Genomic DNA, 17,293 nt, shown 5'->3' on the forward strand with positions numbered 1-17,293 from the left:
ACCTGAATGTGATCAACCCTCTGGATGTATTGACTATTTTACGGTAAATATAGGGGATATAGGAACCTGTTAAATGACACTACAGAGATGCAGTCAGCCAATCCAGAATATGGAAAATTCTACATGACAGATGACCTGATTTCTCTGAAAAATAGATAACAAGGGAAAAAAAGAGTCAGTGGAACTGTTATAATTTAAAACAAACTTAGAAGACAAATAAACCAAATATAATGAGATACAATGTATGGACCTTTTTGGATCCTGAATCAAATAAGCTAACTCTAAGAGGACATTTATGGAACAAGTAGGGAAATTTGATTACTCATTATTAGATGATACTAAGGAATATTGTTAAATTTTTTAGACATGATGATGATACTGTGATTTTTTTTTTTTTTAAGTCTTCATTTCTTATGGTTTCATACTGATGTGTTTATGGCTAGAATGGTATGTCTAGGATTTGCTTTAAAATAATCCAGCAAGGTGGTGGAGGGGAAAAGTTGGGAGATGGACGGAAGAAACAAGATTGGCCGTATGTGGACATTTGTTGGAGTTGGGTGAAATATCTATGGGAGTTCATGTTACTAATCTGCCTACTTTTGTATATATTTTTAAATTTCCATAACATGAAGGTAAAAACAAAAGTTAGACTACGTGTTTTAAATAGTGCTTTTAAGACCTTGATGTTTTTAAGGACTGATGGATGACCTCTTGAAACAGGTTTTTAAGAAATTTTTAACGTTTTTTATTATGGAAGTTTTAAATATATAAAATGAATCGTGTAATGTATCCCAATGAACCCATCACCCAGCTTCAGTAGTTATTAACATATGGCCTACTTGTGTCATCTGTACCCCATTCATTGTTCCCTGCATCATATCATGTCATCCATAAGTATATATATCTCTATATACTATATCTACCATATATGTGTATCAAATCTATGTCATTCATAAATCTTTATATATACTATATCTCTCTATATAGTGTATGGATATACATTATATATCTCTAAAAGATAAGTACCTTTTAAAAAAAATCCCAATAGCATTATAACACTGAACAAAAGTTTAATCTTTCTTAACATGATCTGTTATCTAGTTAAGCAGGATTTAGCATACATTTGCAAAGTTCAAGCAAAAAGAATTTTATATGATGAAATTAAGAATTTTCTTCTGTCTCTCGGGTCAGAAGGAGCTGTAATTTTTGGTTCATGATGGATATTATCTTTTATCAAATGGAATAAAAAATGCACACAGTTGTATTTCTTGTCAACCTAAAAAAATGTCCTTAGAACATCATACATCATCATCTTTTTGATAGTATACCTGTAAAATAAACCTTTTTAGTGTAGCTATGACTCATTCTCTATTTAGAAATTTGGGTTAAAACCTTAAGTAGTCTGTTTTTTAACTTATTTGACCTATTTGAAATGTCTTCCACAAGTGTAAATAGCGTTTAGAACTTAATTCATAAATTACAGTTTTTCTTTTTATGGAAAGTTCAGTTCTTGAATTGTGCATTATATTACGTAAATGTTTTGTAAAGGGCTTTGTAGGTTGATTTTGACACTGCGTTTTTTTTTATAAGGTTCTAGATAAAGCAGAGTATCTAAGAGATATGGAAGCGAATCTTTTGCCTGGGTTTCTTAGGTTACAAGAATTGGTAAGTAATGTGTGAGAGTCTTTTTCCCCTATGCCCTAATGAATAGATTATGTTGTCAAATTTTTTCATTCTGCCAATCTGATAGATGAGAATTGATATCTTAATATAATTTTAATTTGCATTTCTCTATTATGAGTGAAGTTGAGCATTTTCAAAGTTAAAGTGGTTTGTGACTTGGTAACATTTATTCTTCAATTATTTTAGCTTTTTATTTCTAATTGTGAAGTGACCAATACTGCTTTCTATTAAAAGGTTTTAGGTATTTGTTAGAGTAAATGGCGGGGGGGCTAGACTTCAAACTTTCTGCAAGGATTCTTAAATTTTCTTTTCATTTCAGTAATCAAAAAATGAATAGTGTGTCTAATCTGGATCATCTGGAGTTCTATCTCATGACCACTCAGTATCAGAACCAGCTTTGTATTTCAGTTTACAATTGTGTTGGCACCAAATAGTATTAATACTGCTCTAATTGTCATGGCCTAATAAGAAGAGCCAAGATGGACTTAATTTGCATATGTGTCAGGTGAAAGCCAAGTGATAATATTATAGCAAAAACAGGGTTTTGCAATAGTTTGAATAAAGAAAATTGGTGAGAGAATTCAGTGTTCACCTACACCAGTTGGTATAGGAGTGCTAAACCCAATAGAACTGTGGCTGTTTCATATTAGTACCATATGCATGAAGTGAGCACAGATTTAGTTTGAGCAAAACAGTATTGTTCGTTATATTCAGTTAATGTTAATTTAAATTTTATTGATTTTGTAGTTTTGTATTTAACTTAAATTTATTTTGGTTTTATAATTTTATAAGTGCTTTGAGCATAAATAGTTTATACCTATGTAGTTTTAAGTCTGTATTATTTAAGTATTAAGTAACATTATAATAAAAATTAAGTAACTATTTGAGGAGACAGTGCTTCCAGTATTTCCACCTTTGAAAAGTTAAACATATTTCTCAAATTTGAGAAACTGCTAGAAGTTCAGAAAGGCTTTCCAGGTGCCGCTGAAATCATTGTGTGCCTAAGGCTGACTCCTAGAATTCACTTTTAGTAATAGTCTTGTGGGGGAGATGTGGAGAGGACAGGAGGGGGAATAAGTGTAGCTCTTGGTGGCCTGTCCTGGAAGTTGCCTCACGTGGTCTAGCCTTCCCAGTTTGATTAACTCCTGGCATTTTACTACTTAGACCAGGGACCCATTCTCTTTGAATAGATATCTCCCCCTCTATTTCTTTTTATTGTTGTGCTGTGTTTGTGTTTTTTTGCCTATCTTCATCTGCTATTTCCCATTGCTTTGCTCTCGGCCTCCGTATCAGGATCCAGAATGCATTCTTGCTGCCCTTTTGCCCTTCCACTAGAGCTTACTTCATTTTTTCCCCTCATGCCCAGTGATGGTGATCATGTGTCCCTTATGGTAGTTAGGCCGTTCACTTTTTTTTTTAGTTTTAATTATAGAAACTGAAGAAAATTAAAAGATTCACAGAAATCTTGACTCTACCAGGAAAGAGAATTGTTGTTTTGACATTTCTGAAAACATGCTTGATTTTTAAAAACGTATTCCATTTAAGAGAGAGATAGTAAAAGCATTCCCCATTTTTTTATATTAAGTATTTATCTGAGTAAAATGAAGTTTAAATTATGATAGATATCATTGTATATTGAAAGTACTTTTGGATGAACAGATTGAGAACATTACCAACTTAAAATCCTTTCACGCTGATAAATATCTTCTATTTTTTAAATCTGCCAATATTTTTTAAACTGACTTTATAAAATGCTTTTGGATAATCATATTTTAAAGCAAAAAACAACTCAGTGCTTTGTAATCAATGTTGTGTTTAGAGCATACTGTTTTGTCTCTAGAAATAAATTCAAGGATACTTAAAAATTGAGTTCATAAGACAAAAAGCATTTGGAAGTAAAAATCTTTTCCTCTCTTTCATAAAGATGTTAGATTTTTGTGGAATTATTAATTTATTGAACTCAGCTTTCTCTGTTAGCCAAAAGAATGTTCTTTAAATAATGAAAATTGGGGCCGGCTCCGTGGCTTGGCGGTTGAGTGCGCGCGCTCTGATGCTGGCGGCCCGGGTTCGGATCCCGGGGGCGCCCCGAGGCACCGCTTCTCCGTCCAACGTGAGGCCGAGTCCCGCGTACGGCAACTAGAAGGATGTGAACCTATGACATACAACTGTCTACTGGGGCTTTGGGGGGAAAAAACTGAATAAATAAAATCTTTAAATAATGAAAATTGGAATATAAGATTACACATAAGTTAGGAATCAATAAATAGTAAAATCACCTTCAAAGTATAGAGTAATTTATGTATGTGATTGGGCCCTAAGAATAATTATAGAACAGGGCAGCTATCGTGTCTGCTTTGTCAACTTGGGAGATGTCAAAAAGAATATGGGAGAAATTAAAATTTGTGTTGAGAATGCAGAAGTGTCTACAGATCAGTTCTAACTATCGTGCATAGGGCACTTGTGGCCACTCTGTAGAAACATAACATACACGTTGAGCTTGTTCTTTTTCATATACTAATTATAATTTCTAAATATACTTCAGAAGATGTCTGTTTATTAACATTGGTGTTTTAGATACTAATACTCATATTTTTTTGTGTTTTTAATGTATATTCAGCATCACTTGACTCAGTAATTTGTGTGAAAATAACCTTTAAAAAAACCTTCAATTTTCCTAATAACATTAGGTGGTTGTATTAATATGGCATATCTGTTTTTCTTCAACTCATGTTTACTTTTCTCTGGGTTGCAATAGACATTTTAATGATGAGAGATGTTAAGTTTTGCCTTTCTTGTCTTCATTTATTGAAAGCTTATGCTTTCTTTGAAAGTTCCCTTAAAAAGGTCTTGTCTTAATTATTCAAGCAAATGTGTTTCTTAATTTCTATAAAATAAGTCCTTCTGTGACTGTCTTAGCATTCATGGGTAACTGAAATGTCGATTAACTTGTAAGTTTTATGGAAATTCCAAGTAATTATGTATGAAAATTTGCAAATGGATGAGCTCCTTGATTAGGTTTTCTAAATATGGCTTATTAATATGCAAATAATTTGTTATATGTTGGAACTTTGCTGGATTTATTTGAAAGAAAAATTCAAAGGGAATTACTGCTTTAAGATTTTTAAATGCAAAGCTACTTTTATTTCTCTTTCTTTTACAGACTGACAGAAATGTGACTGTTATCTTTCTCAGTGAAATTGTTTGGGAAAAGTTTCGTCCGAACGCTGGGTGCTTTGAACCGTTTGTCTTGTATTTCCCTGATTACAGCATAGGTAAATTGTAAAACATTTTTTTGACAAATGATATTCAGTAAAATAGTTTTTGTTGTTTGAAAGAGTAAGCTAGCGTGTTCAGATGTGGGAATACTTTGATGTCTTAATTTGTTCAGGTTTGCTGCCAGTCTCAAATGTTGCTTATGTATCTGCACTTACAGAGGTTTTATTTTGGAACTGTGAAGGGTTCTTCTCTTATAATTATGAAACTTTTTTGAATGAGCACTTCTCACCTGTTTGTGCTAATTGTGTGTTTTCACATTTTTTAGTCACTACATTAAGATGCATATGTTTGGTTATATAATATCCCTACAAATAAGAATCAGACTAGTTTGACAAAGCACATTAAAATTGTATGGAAATCTTTATTTACCGTGTACTTGGATTAAGTACTATGTTCAGTGTATCTTTTGATTTTGTAAATCTCATTTTTCATTACTGTACCTCTGATATGCCAACTGCTAGCGCTTGTGTTTTGTTTTTTTCTTTTGTTTGTATTTAATCTTAAATTTCAATTATTTTTGTCTTGGGAAGAACACACTAGCTTTTTGTGTTACTGAATAGCTTTGTAGATTAATATTGTACTGTTACTATACAAATACGATAACTTCTGATTCGAAGTTTATAACTGTGAAGCATAAGGTGGTTAGCAGGCTATGAAAAGAATAGTATTTCTTGACCTCACTCTCAATGCTATCCCTCTGAACTAATCAGCTGTAAACATTCATTGTTAAGATCAACACATTTTTGCCTGTTTTCACAAGAACAGCAATCAAATAACACCTCCTGCCTTAGCTAATTAACTGAGATAGAAAAAAGGAACTCAAAATAGATGAAGGGAGCCCTTATTTTCAATAGCTTTTCTTCCATGAAAATCACAAAATAAGGAGAAGAGAAAAAGGTAGGAAGAAAAGGAATAAATCAAAAGATTTCATTAAAAAAATTCCTTTGTACCTGTGTCATCACTGTTTGAGTTAAATTTTTTCATGATGCATTTTAGGCTTAAGTACTTAAAAATTATTTAGAATTTAAGAAAAATTTTTAAAATACCTGTTTTCTACATCTTATTGAAGTTGGATTAAAGTATGGTATAACAAATTATAGAATTTGATTAAAAAGTTTAAAAAGTAAAGATACAAAGCAGCATAGATGGAGAGTTTGAAGACATAATTCAATAAAGTGATATTGCCCATTTTAAAGAGTCTAATAGATTTTTGAAAAGTATATAATAATGGAACCAAGTTTAATCTGATTATTAAATTTTAGGGCCTTTTGCATATCAAGTTTTGTTTTTTTTTTTTAAGTAAAACGTCATAATCACACAAAAAGGAAACATTAATTGATAAGCCAAATTATAGTCAGAGTTAAGTAAGCGTGGAACCAGAGCAAAGGGATAATCTTAGCGGCTAATGTCATCCAGTCAAAACTTGATACATATGTTATCTTTAGGAATGTGGTGTCTGAGGTTTAGAACACCCTCTCCTCTCAGCAGTGATCAGTAGGGGACCAATTTAGAATTCTTGTTTTCTGGTCTCTGCCACATGCAGACTACTCATCTTTTGGTAACGCTTTTTTTTTTTCAGTTCGATTATAATGCACTTGATCAGGTTTTTGGTTTAGTTATTGCATCAGTCAATAAACAACCTGAAAATCTTAGTGACTTATACTTTCCCACCTCACAACCTTTGTGCTATTGTTCTTACATTTTACTTCTACATTTATTATAAATTCCATAATACATTATTATTTAGGCTTAAAAGAAATAAATAGGCAAGAAAAAATATCTTTTATTATTTATCCTGCTTGACATTTATTGAGCTTCTTGGATATATGAGTATATAGTTTCATCAATTTTGGAAGTTTCAGCTGTTATTTCTTCAAATATTTTATCTGTCCCCCCATCCTCCTTTTTCTGGGACAGCATCATATGTATGTTAGACCACTTGATATTGTTGCACTGAGTCTCTGTTTGTTTATTTAATTAAATTTTAAATCTTTTTTCTTTGCTTTATTTGGCGTAGTTTTTGTTTCTGTGTCTTTAAGTTCACTGACCTTTTTTTCTACAGGTGTCTAATCTGTGGTTAATACTGTCCAGTGGAATTTTTCATTACACATCTCATTATGCTTTATTTTCCTTTATATCTTTGAGCATATGAGCATGTTTATAATAGTTGTTTTAATGTCCTTGTGTACTAATTCCATTACCTCTTTGATTTTGGCTTTGTTTCTGTTGATTAATTTTTCTCTATTACGGGTATTCATTATGCTTCTTCATGTGTTTAGTAATTTTTGATTGAATGGTAGATATTGTGGTTTTTGTTGTTGCATGTTGGACTTTTTTTCTGGTAAGCATTTAAATTACTTGAAGCATTAAATGGCCTTTTAAGGCTATTTTTAAGCTTCTTTGGAGAGAGGATCTAGACTAGCCTTTATTCCAGAGCTAATTTTAGCTCTGCTTCTAAGCCATACCCCTTCTGGGGTCTCTGCTTAGTGCCCCATGTATTCAGCATAGTTTCTCCATTCTGACTGGTGGTCACGTGAATGATTCACAGCCCTGTGTGAGCTCTGGGAATTGTTTGACTTACAGCATTCCAATAATTATTTTTCCCCCAGAAGTTTTCTTGCTTGGCGTATACAGCTTTACTCTGTGCATGTATAGATTGATATTCAGGTAAGACTGAAGGGGAACCCCTATGCAAATTTCTGGAGCTCTTCTGCATAGCTCCCTTCTCTTGTGTACTCCACCCTGCAAATTCTAGCTGCCCTGCTCCCTCTACTCTGATGTCTGTCTCCTCAAATCATTGAGATTAATGGACTCCTTTTGCAACTCTCCTTGTACCACAGTTCTAAAGTTACCTCTAGTTAGGAAGCCTGGCTGATGTTAGGACTCACCTCATTTATTTCTCTTTTCTCAGGTATTACAGCCCTTTACTGCCTATTGTTTGTTGTCTGAAAATAGTTGTTTTGTATATTTTGCCCAGGTTTTAGTTGTTTATTACAGGAGAGTATTTCTGAACCGTCTTACTCCCTCGTGACTGGAAGCAGAAGTCCTTCTCAAAGTTAGAAGTGATTGTTCTTTGTGTGTTTGACCATACTTTGATAGAAAAATTTTAAGAAACCAGGAGACTAGTCAAATGGTTTCTCCTTCTCTGTATTTATTACCTGTCAGTGCACTATCTTCAGCTTTTTGTTAGAGATGAGATTTTTCATAGGTCTGATTAGCCCTAGACTATTAGAGCTGGCCTGGCTTCACTAATATAGAGTTGTACTCTGAGGTTTTGTCTGTAGTCTGTAACTAAGCAGCTGGTTTACTTTTACAGCAACACAGTGAGAGTTCTAATTCTTAAAAGACTTTTATCAGGACTGAAATGGGCCAATGGTAATATCTAATCAACTTTCATATGAGCCACTGAGGGTCACCTGTAAGGGATCGCTAGATTGAGATGTTCAGGAGGAGCTCAGAAGTGTAGTCTGAGCTGGAGACTTAACTGTTTTCCAGATTTCCTCATCCATTCATTTATAGACCATCTTTTTTGCCTAAGTATATTTGTCTATCTGAACATCCATCCCTTCCCCCTTTCCCTCCCTCCTTCCATCTATCCAATTATTTGTTAGCTTTTATATATAAATATCTTTATCTCCAAGTTTTAAGGCACTTTTTAGAAACTTTCAGTGTATCAAATATTTTCCCACGCATAGTTTTAAATAGCTTAGTAACGTTAGATTTAAAATTTGATATTAGAATGTAAAAATACATAGACTTCAAAGTCAAGTTTTGGCTTTGTGTGTTTTTTTCAGTGGTTATGATATAAAAATGCAGATCTAGTAACAGTCTCCCATCTGGACTCCCTTCAGGATAATATTCTAAGCATGAGCCTAGGCTTTGAATTTTTTTTGGTCAACTACCCTGTTTAACAGATCCCTTTAATATAGACATTTCTAAATTTCTGTTTATGAATTTTATGAGTATCCATTGGTAGTTCATATATATTGTTTGATCTTGCGCCTGTATCTGATTGTGAGGAATGAGAGTGGCTAAAATCAAGGGCTGGTGGTAAGTGGCATAGTATCCTTGGTAAAAATGCTCACTTAATGGGAACCTTAGACAATAGGAAATTGACATGATCAGAACATCCTATAAGAGTTATTACTTGTAAATATTACAAAAGTCTTGAACCCGTGGAACTAGGTTTGAAGTACTAGTCATATTCAAAGAGCTCTTAATTGAGAAGTCTAAAGAGACCATTGCACCAAGAAGTCAGAGGGAATTGCCATAAGGAGTGAATGACTAATTGATTCATGTACTATAACTGGGAAATTTTGAATAATAAGTAGTTGTTTTTCTTTAATTTTAAGCAGCAGCTATGCTTCTACAATACAGTATTTCTCACAAGATAAAATATAAGTTCAGGATTCTATACTGGTATTGTATAAAGAGTTTAAGATAGAAGAGAAATAGAGTAAAGATATGAAAGTTGTAAGATGAAAACCTATTTTTTAAAGGGTGAATGACAAAGTAAAAATGATTTTCATTAAAAAATTCATGCATTCTTTTCATTTTATAAAAAATGAAGAGCATTTTCCAGTTTGGTGGTAGTTTATGTAGTACTTGTTTTTTTCTAGTTGATTTAACTGGCAGAAAAAATAAACTAGAATCCATATTATTTTTCATCCCTGATATTGATTTTGCCTGTAATAAGATTCTTGAGATTTTCTTTAATGTCATTGTTTATTATTTGTCTTAAAGCAACATTTAGTAATTTTTTTGTGTGTGTGAGGAAAATCAGCCCTGAGCTAACATCCGATGCCAATCCTCCTCTTTTTTTTGCTGAGGAAGATTGGCCCTGGGCTAACATCCATGCCCATCTTCCTCTACTTTATATGGGACACCACCACAACATGGCTTGACAAGCAGCGCGTCGGTGCGCGCCTGGGATCTGAACCTGTGGTCTCCGGGCTGCCAAAGTGGAGTGCATGCACTTAACCACTACACCACCAGGCCAGCCCCAACATTTAGTAATTTTTTTTAGAGCATTAGATTCCTAATTCTTTTACCTTAATTTCAAAATTTGTATTACTCTTCTATTCTAGTCTTGTAACCGTTTTATTGTTCCTTAATAATTGCTGTGCTTGTGTATTCATTGTTTTAAACCTTTGCTGTAAAATGCTAGAAGATTATAACCAACATCATATATCATAAATCATATAATCGTTTGTGTTCATTTGTGCCCGGTGAACAGGGAACCTTCAAAAGATCCTATCCCACGATCATCCTCCAGACTATTCGGCTGATTTCTATGCTGCCTACATTAATATTCTGCTTGGAGTTTTCTACACTGTCTGTCGAGATTTGAAAGAGCTCAGACATCTGGTGAGTGAGCATTTTGCTTTTAAAAAACAGTACATCTTGGGGCCGGTCTGGTGGCGCAAGCGGTTAAGGGTGTGCGCTCTGCTGCAGCGGCCCACGGTTCGCGGGTTCGGATCCCGGGTGCGCACTGACGCATTCCTTGGCAAGCCATGCTGTGGCGGCGTCCCATATAAAGTGGAGAAAGATGGGCACGGATGTTAGCCCAGGGCCAGTCTTCCTCAGCAAAAAAAGGAGGATTGGCAAATGTTAGCTCAGGGCCGATCTTCCTCACACACACACAAAAAAGTACATCTTTTAATATTTTTTCATGTAGAAGTGGTGTGAGATAGTCTAGATGCCGAAAATTTATTCTGGAAATTTGGATATGGCCTTTTGAAGCTAATATACCATAAGAAGGTAGACGTCTATGGGTTAGTACAAACTTTGACTTGATCAGAAAACTTTTATTCATCTTTAGTTATGTCTTTTCATCCTTCCTCAAGAGGTTTTTTTTTTTTAAATTGAAATAGAATTGACATACAGCATCATTATATTAGTTTCAGGTAGACAAGATGATTTGACATTTCTGTACATTGCAAAGGAGTTTTTTTTATTTCCTTCTTTCTCTTTTCTCTAGTTACAGAAAATGTAGAACTCCATTAAAATCAAAATGAAGGGTAATGGAAAGGAAGTGTAAAAACTTAAGCAATTTTACATTTCTTTATTAATTTTTTGTAACAAATTTCTTTCAGGTTTTATGTATGTAGTGATAGTGGTCTAGAATCTAGATGAACTAGACTATGGTCAGAAGCTTTTTTTTTTTTTGGTGGGGAAGATCTGCCCTGAGCTAACATCTATGCCAATCCTCCTCTTTTTGCTGAGGAACACCGTCCCTGAGCTAACATCTATTGCCAGTCATCCTCCTTTTTTTCCTTTTTTCTCCCCAAGGCCCCAGTAGATAGTTGTATGTCATAGTTGCACATCCTTCTAGTTGCTGTATGTGGGACGCCACCTCAGCATGGCCAGACAAGCGGTACGTTGGCGTGCGCCGGGGATCCGAACCCGGGCTGCCAGTAGTGGAGCATGTGCACTTAACCGCTAAGCCACGGGGCTGGCCCCTGGTCAGAAGCTTTAATTATAGGTCTTTCATTAGCCACTGACTTTGACTTAGTAATCTTTATATAAAGGGTTACTTTTAATATTTATAAAAAAGATTACTTAAAAAATTTAAAACATTAGAATAGCTGTTTATAATTCGCAAGCTGTTTGGAAAATGATCGCGTTTAATTTTTCTTTGACCTTTCTACTTTTGAATTGTGGGGATGTGAAGGGAAGGAGGCAAGAATATCTGGTTTCCCTTGTAGAAACCTTCCATTTATACTTATGATCTTAGCTCCATATAGCAGAAAATAGTAATATATCTAAGACTGGAAAACAGTAACTTTCAAAGGAACAGTTCCTATATTTCTTAACACATTTTCTTTGCTTTGCTCTATTCTTTTCTTTGCTCTGAAAAGTCTTACTTAGACAGATTCAGTGTGTGTTTGAGAACAGAGGAGAAGATGACCATTTAAAATTGTGTTCACATTTAGTACGTTTTCAGAAGATTTAGATTTTAGGTCTCTTCTGATTTAGATGTAGATTTCAAGCATCTTCTGAGTTGGGAAAAAACAAAAGACAAGCTGTTCTAGTTCAAGCTCATCACTAACATCTCTCCAGAAGTTGGATGTCTTGGATCCCTGGTGTCCAGGGGAAATGACAACAGAGGGGCTTACAGAGAGGAGAGAGGGTCAGTGCGTGGTCCCTGGGGGAGATGGAGTGGGAAGCAGATACTCACCTGCTGTCTTTCCTGGGAAATAACTTGCAGTTACCACTCTCTGACACTGATCTCCTTGAATCCTGTGGGAATCTGTGCTGGCAGCCATTTCAAAGTAGGTTATAAAGTACAAGAAGGAAGAATTATTTAGGGAAACTATTTCTAGGAAAAGAAAGTGGAAAAGGAGAAAAATCTGTATTTAAATATGGTGTTTTATAAAGTCCTTTGAGTTTCACTGAGCAATGATTTTGTTTAGGGATGAGGTTATAGCCTTTTTTGTTGTTATTATTACATTATATTCTTAAACTTGAAGCTTGAAGTGTAGTTGAAGCCTTTACTACTACGAGTAATACTAATAAATATAAGAAATAATCTTTAAGCATTGGATAAAAAATAGCATAGTGTTCTTATTTTTCTTCATATGTAGAACTTAGGATAAAAAAGATGTGTTTTCCATTTTTCCTTTAAATGCATACTATTATTTGTTTCAAAGTTTACCTGCAAAAGATTCTTTTCAGGCATCTTTTTCTATGTATATGATTTCAAACTTGCTTTAGGAATTGGTTTCTTTTTTTTTTTTTTTGGAGGCTAGCTCTGTGGATAGCACAAGATAGGAGAAAGGAACGTACTATTTTGAATATTCGTTTAGGTTTGTCTTCTCTGACCATCCTTATGATATTCCTAAAAAATAATAATTATAGTTTATAAAAGGGTCAATTGAAGGAGTTATTTTTATATTCGTATAAATGCCAAACACAGAATAGTTCTTTTTCTAAAATAAACTTTAGTTTTGCATGATCTTTTTTTAAACATCTGTCACACGTTAAATTTATTGTATTTCAAACCTTTTTCCTCTCAAATTTCATAATTTTCTTAGAAATTACTCAAAAAAATGAATTGCTTAGCCAGAGATTAGTAATCTTTTAGAGTGCAATTATAAGTTTCTGATACCTGGTTTTTTGTTGTTGCTGTATTGTTTTGTTTGGCCCTGTGGCTAGTGACATGACTAAGAAGAGGGTGCCAGATAACTCAAGTATATATGGTAGAATGAGTAGAGAACTTAAATATTAAAATTAGTTCTGCTGCTTACCAACTGTGTCATGTATGATACTTAATTTTCTGTACTTCAGTTCCCTCACTTCTAAAGTGGGACCAAGAATATATACCTCAGATGAGTATAAAATGAAATACTCTGTATTAAAGTGCTTGTAAACAATAAATATCTATAAAGATGTTAGGTGATATTACTGATAACACTAAGTCATTTGAATAAATATTATCCTTTTAAAATACAAGTAATTTCTGGGAGGATCATTTACTTTTTGTGAATTATTTTAGTTAAATAATATAGCTGTTTTTCGTATAGCCAGGACCCAGCAATTCCTGGGTAATAGAAGTCTTGATCTTAATTTTGAGCATGGGGCTAGGTAGATGGCCCCTTTTATGTTTGAAGAGTGGGCACCGGGCAGCAGGACACTGAAGGGAGCTGGCACAAAGAAGCTGCTCAAAGTGCAGATCAACTTCTGCGGCCTCACACATACCTCAGCCATCTCACATGCAGCTGACCACCCAAGGTAGTCTCTGCTTCAGATGGTATCTTGACATTCTCAGATCTCAAATTCTTTAATGTATTTTTTAAACAATTTTTTTTTTTGATGAGGAAGAGATTGTCACAATTCTAAAATGGTTGCACATCTGTCCTCTAGCTGTCAGTAAATTCATAAAGACACTGTACACCAAGGTGTTTTTCTACGTGCTAGTTATTTTTGCTTGTTTACTATATGATTGTATGCTAGGGGAAAATGGTCCCTGAGAACGAAAATGAATACGCTTATGAGATTTTGTGGATAAAGAGTCATGGGGTCTGACTTCTGAGCTTATGCTCGTAGCTCTGTACTCTACCTCCTCTTACATAGCAGCCAGCTTTATTGAGTACTTACTGTGTGTGGGGCACTGCTCCAACATGCCCTTTACCAGTGTTACCTCACTTCTTACAACAGCCCTGTGAAGGAAGGCAGTATCACAAATCCTCATTTTACAAATGAAGAAACACAGTTTTGTCATTTACCAGCTGTGTGATCTTGGGCAAGTTACTTAACCTTTTTGGACTTGAGTTTTCTCTTCTATTAAGTGGGTATAATAACCTGCCGCAAAGAAATTTTGTGAAGTAAAAAGAGGGGACACATGTAAAATGCCTGATAGCTGTTGGGGATCAGTTAATTTTAGTTCCCTTCCTTCCTCTGCTGAGCAAAAGTTCACAGGCTTAAAAGTATATTGAGATCAGGGCCGGCCCCGTGGCTTAGCGGTTAAGTGCTCGCGCTCCGCTGCTGGCGGCCCGGGTTCGGATCCCGGGCGAGCACCGACGCACCGCTTCTCCGGCCATGCTGAGGCCGAGTCCCGCATACAGCAACTAGAAGGATGTGCAGCTACGACATACAACTATCCACTGGGGCTTTGGGGGGAAAAAATAAAATAAATAAAATCTTTAAAAAAAAAAAAAAAAAAAAAAAAAAGTATATTGAGATCTTACTATCTCCAAGAACATAAGCCAGAGCCCACGGATGGAGACTGCCAATGCCTGCTGTAGGTTCGTGTCATATATTAAAGTCATATGAAGTTTGAGGGGTGATCTGGCAGAACAGCTGTCATTCCACTGTTAGATGTGATTTGACATATGGCTGGGTGAGTGGGTGTCCTTCACCACTCTTATATCCTCATAGTGATTGGTTTATGGATGAGGGTGTCTTTTCCACATAGAGAACAGCTATTCTTTGGTTAAGGGTACTTAAGGGAGAGAGTCTTTAATTAGGAGAAATAATCTAGTTAGGTTTTTTTTTCTTTTCTTTTTTCTTAACTTTTTTGTGTGTGTGTGAGGAGATCAGCCTCTGTGCTAACATCTGCCAGTCCTCCTCTTTTTTTGCTGAGGAAGACTGGCCCTGGGCTAACATCCGTGCCCATCGTCCTCCACTGTATATGGGACGCCACCACAGCATGGCTTCCCAAGCAGTGCGTCGGTGCGTGCTGGGATCTGAACCGGCGAACCCCGGGCCACCGCAGCGGAGCACGTGCCCTTAACCGCTTACGCCACCGGGCCGGCCCCTTCTTAACTTTTTGATTAGAGTATAACATACATATAGAAAAGCACGGAAACCATAAGTGTATGTCAATGAATCACCACAAAATGAAAAAAACATATATGTAAGTATAATCCAGATCAAGAAGTAGAGAATTACCAGCATCCCAGGAGCCCAGTTCATGCTTCCTTTCAATCTCTACCACTTCTTTCTTCCCCAGCGGTAATCACTATTCTTACTTCCTGCATCAAAGGTTAGTTTTGCTTGTTTTCACACTTCCTGTAAATGGAAACGTACAGCATGTATTCTTTTTTTATCTGTCTACTTTTGCTCAGCATTTTATTTGAGATATTCATCCATGTTAAATGAAGCTGTGGCATATTCTGAGTAGTCACATGGTCCTCTTTAGACCTGGAGTAAGCAGGAAGTGGCATTTAGCCAGCTTTCCCAGTGCTGCCTTTACAGGGTGCCTTTATTAATGGCCTTAAATAATTAAGAATTCTTTTTGTATCACAGCCACATTCAGTGGTACTGACATGTTAATAGTTTGCTCTAATTATTTTATTAGATATAGTATTTATAAGATAATGAAAGTATTGGATGTTTTTTAAATTTATTTTAAAAATTTGGAAGCAATTTCTAATTTATAGAAGAATTGCAAGTACAATATGAACTTTCCCTCTTTTTTTCCCAAATCATTGGAGTTTAAGTTTGTGACCTGATGCCCCATCATCCCTGAATACTTTAGTGTGCATTTCCTAAAAAGACATTCTCCCAGGTAAATACAGTACAGCCATCAAAATCAGATAGTGGATTGATTGCTACAGTCTGATCCTCGGACCCTGTTCAAGACTGGCCAGTTTCCCAATAATGTACTCCAGAACAAAAGAATCCAGGTCAGAACACATGTTGCATTTAGTGTCATGTCTCTTGAACTTTCTTCTGGAGCAGTTCCTTAGTCTTTGACTTTCATGACCTTGAGACCTTTGAAGATTCCAGGCCAGTTGTTTTGTAGAATCTCCTTCAATTTGGATTCGCCTAATGTTTCCTCATGATTAGATTCAAGTTATGCATCTGACAGGAATATCACAGAAATGAGGCTGTGTTCTCACTGAGTCCTCCCAGGTATTACAGGATTTCATTTTACTCCGTAACTGATAATGTTCACTTTGATCATTTGATGAAGATGGTCTTTTTTTTAACTTTGTAATATTTTTTTTGTGGGGAGGTACTTTGAAACCTTGTAAATATCTTGCTCCTCATCAGAATTTCAACTTAATCATTTTTTCATGTCCGTCTGGCTTCAGGATATTCTAAGATGGGGCGATTTTCAGGGTGGGTCTTACCTAATCACATGAGCCCTTTAAAAGTGGAGAGTTTTCTGTGGCTGATCAAAGAAGAGGAAGTCAGAGATTCAGAGCATAATTTAACTTCTCTGTAAAATGGGGACGATAATAATAATGTCTACCTCATAGGATCATTTAGAGGATTAAATGAGCTAATGCATGTAGAACACTTAGAATAGTAAGACCTGGCACATAGGCCTCATTGTTTGATGAAAACTCCTGTAAATTAACATCAGTGCAGATGTTCTCAGTTATGATTTTTGTTCCTCTAATGTTTCAGAAATAGAATGTAGGTATTCTTAAAAAGGCAAAACAGTTCAGAAATTATTTAACTCGGCCTTGGAATATGTTTTTACATTTATACTTCTATATGTGTATTAGTTTTCTATTGCTGCATAACAAATTACCACAAATTTAGTGGCTTACAACAACACACATTTATTAGCTCACAGTTCTATAGGTCAGAAATCCAGGCACTGTGTTGCTGGATTCTGTGATTAGGATATCATAGGCTAAAATTAAAGTTTTGGCTGAACTGTGTTCTCTTCTTGAGGGTCTGGGGAAAATCGCTTCCAAGCTCATTCACATTGTTGACAGAATTCATTTCCTTTTGGTTGTGAGAATGAGGTCCAAAGCTGCGTTACAGGCTATCAGCCGAGTCTTTCTCAGGCCTCCTGGATACCACATGCATTCTTTGCCATGTGGCCCTCTCCATCTACAAACCAGCAAAGGCACTGTGAATCTGTCTCATATGC

At 35.3% G+C, this 17,293-nt stretch overlaps 1 protein-coding gene across 2 annotated transcripts in view; it reads left to right on the forward strand.

Moving 5' to 3' along the window:
- Positions 1–17,293, forward strand: part of ORC5 (origin recognition complex subunit 5) — an 85,602-nt gene that overhangs the window by 12,371 nt on the left and 55,938 nt on the right. For both annotated transcript variants that reach the window (XM_087441319.1, XM_004439309.2), the window contains exons 4-6: positions 1,591–1,665; positions 4,844–4,955; positions 10,196–10,326. In XM_087441319.1, the coding sequence (XP_087297445.1) occupies positions 1,591–1,665; positions 4,844–4,955; positions 10,196–10,326 (318 nt within the window). The remainder of the gene's footprint in view (positions 1–1,590; positions 1,666–4,843; positions 4,956–10,195; positions 10,327–17,293) is intronic.

The sequence above is a fragment of the Ceratotherium simum genome, chromosome 1 (assembly GCF_057802395.1).
Source record: "Ceratotherium simum simum isolate JZ-2026a chromosome 1, ASM5780239v1, whole genome shotgun sequence".
In the NCBI taxonomy this organism is placed as follows: domain Eukaryota; kingdom Metazoa; phylum Chordata; class Mammalia; order Perissodactyla; family Rhinocerotidae; genus Ceratotherium; species Ceratotherium simum.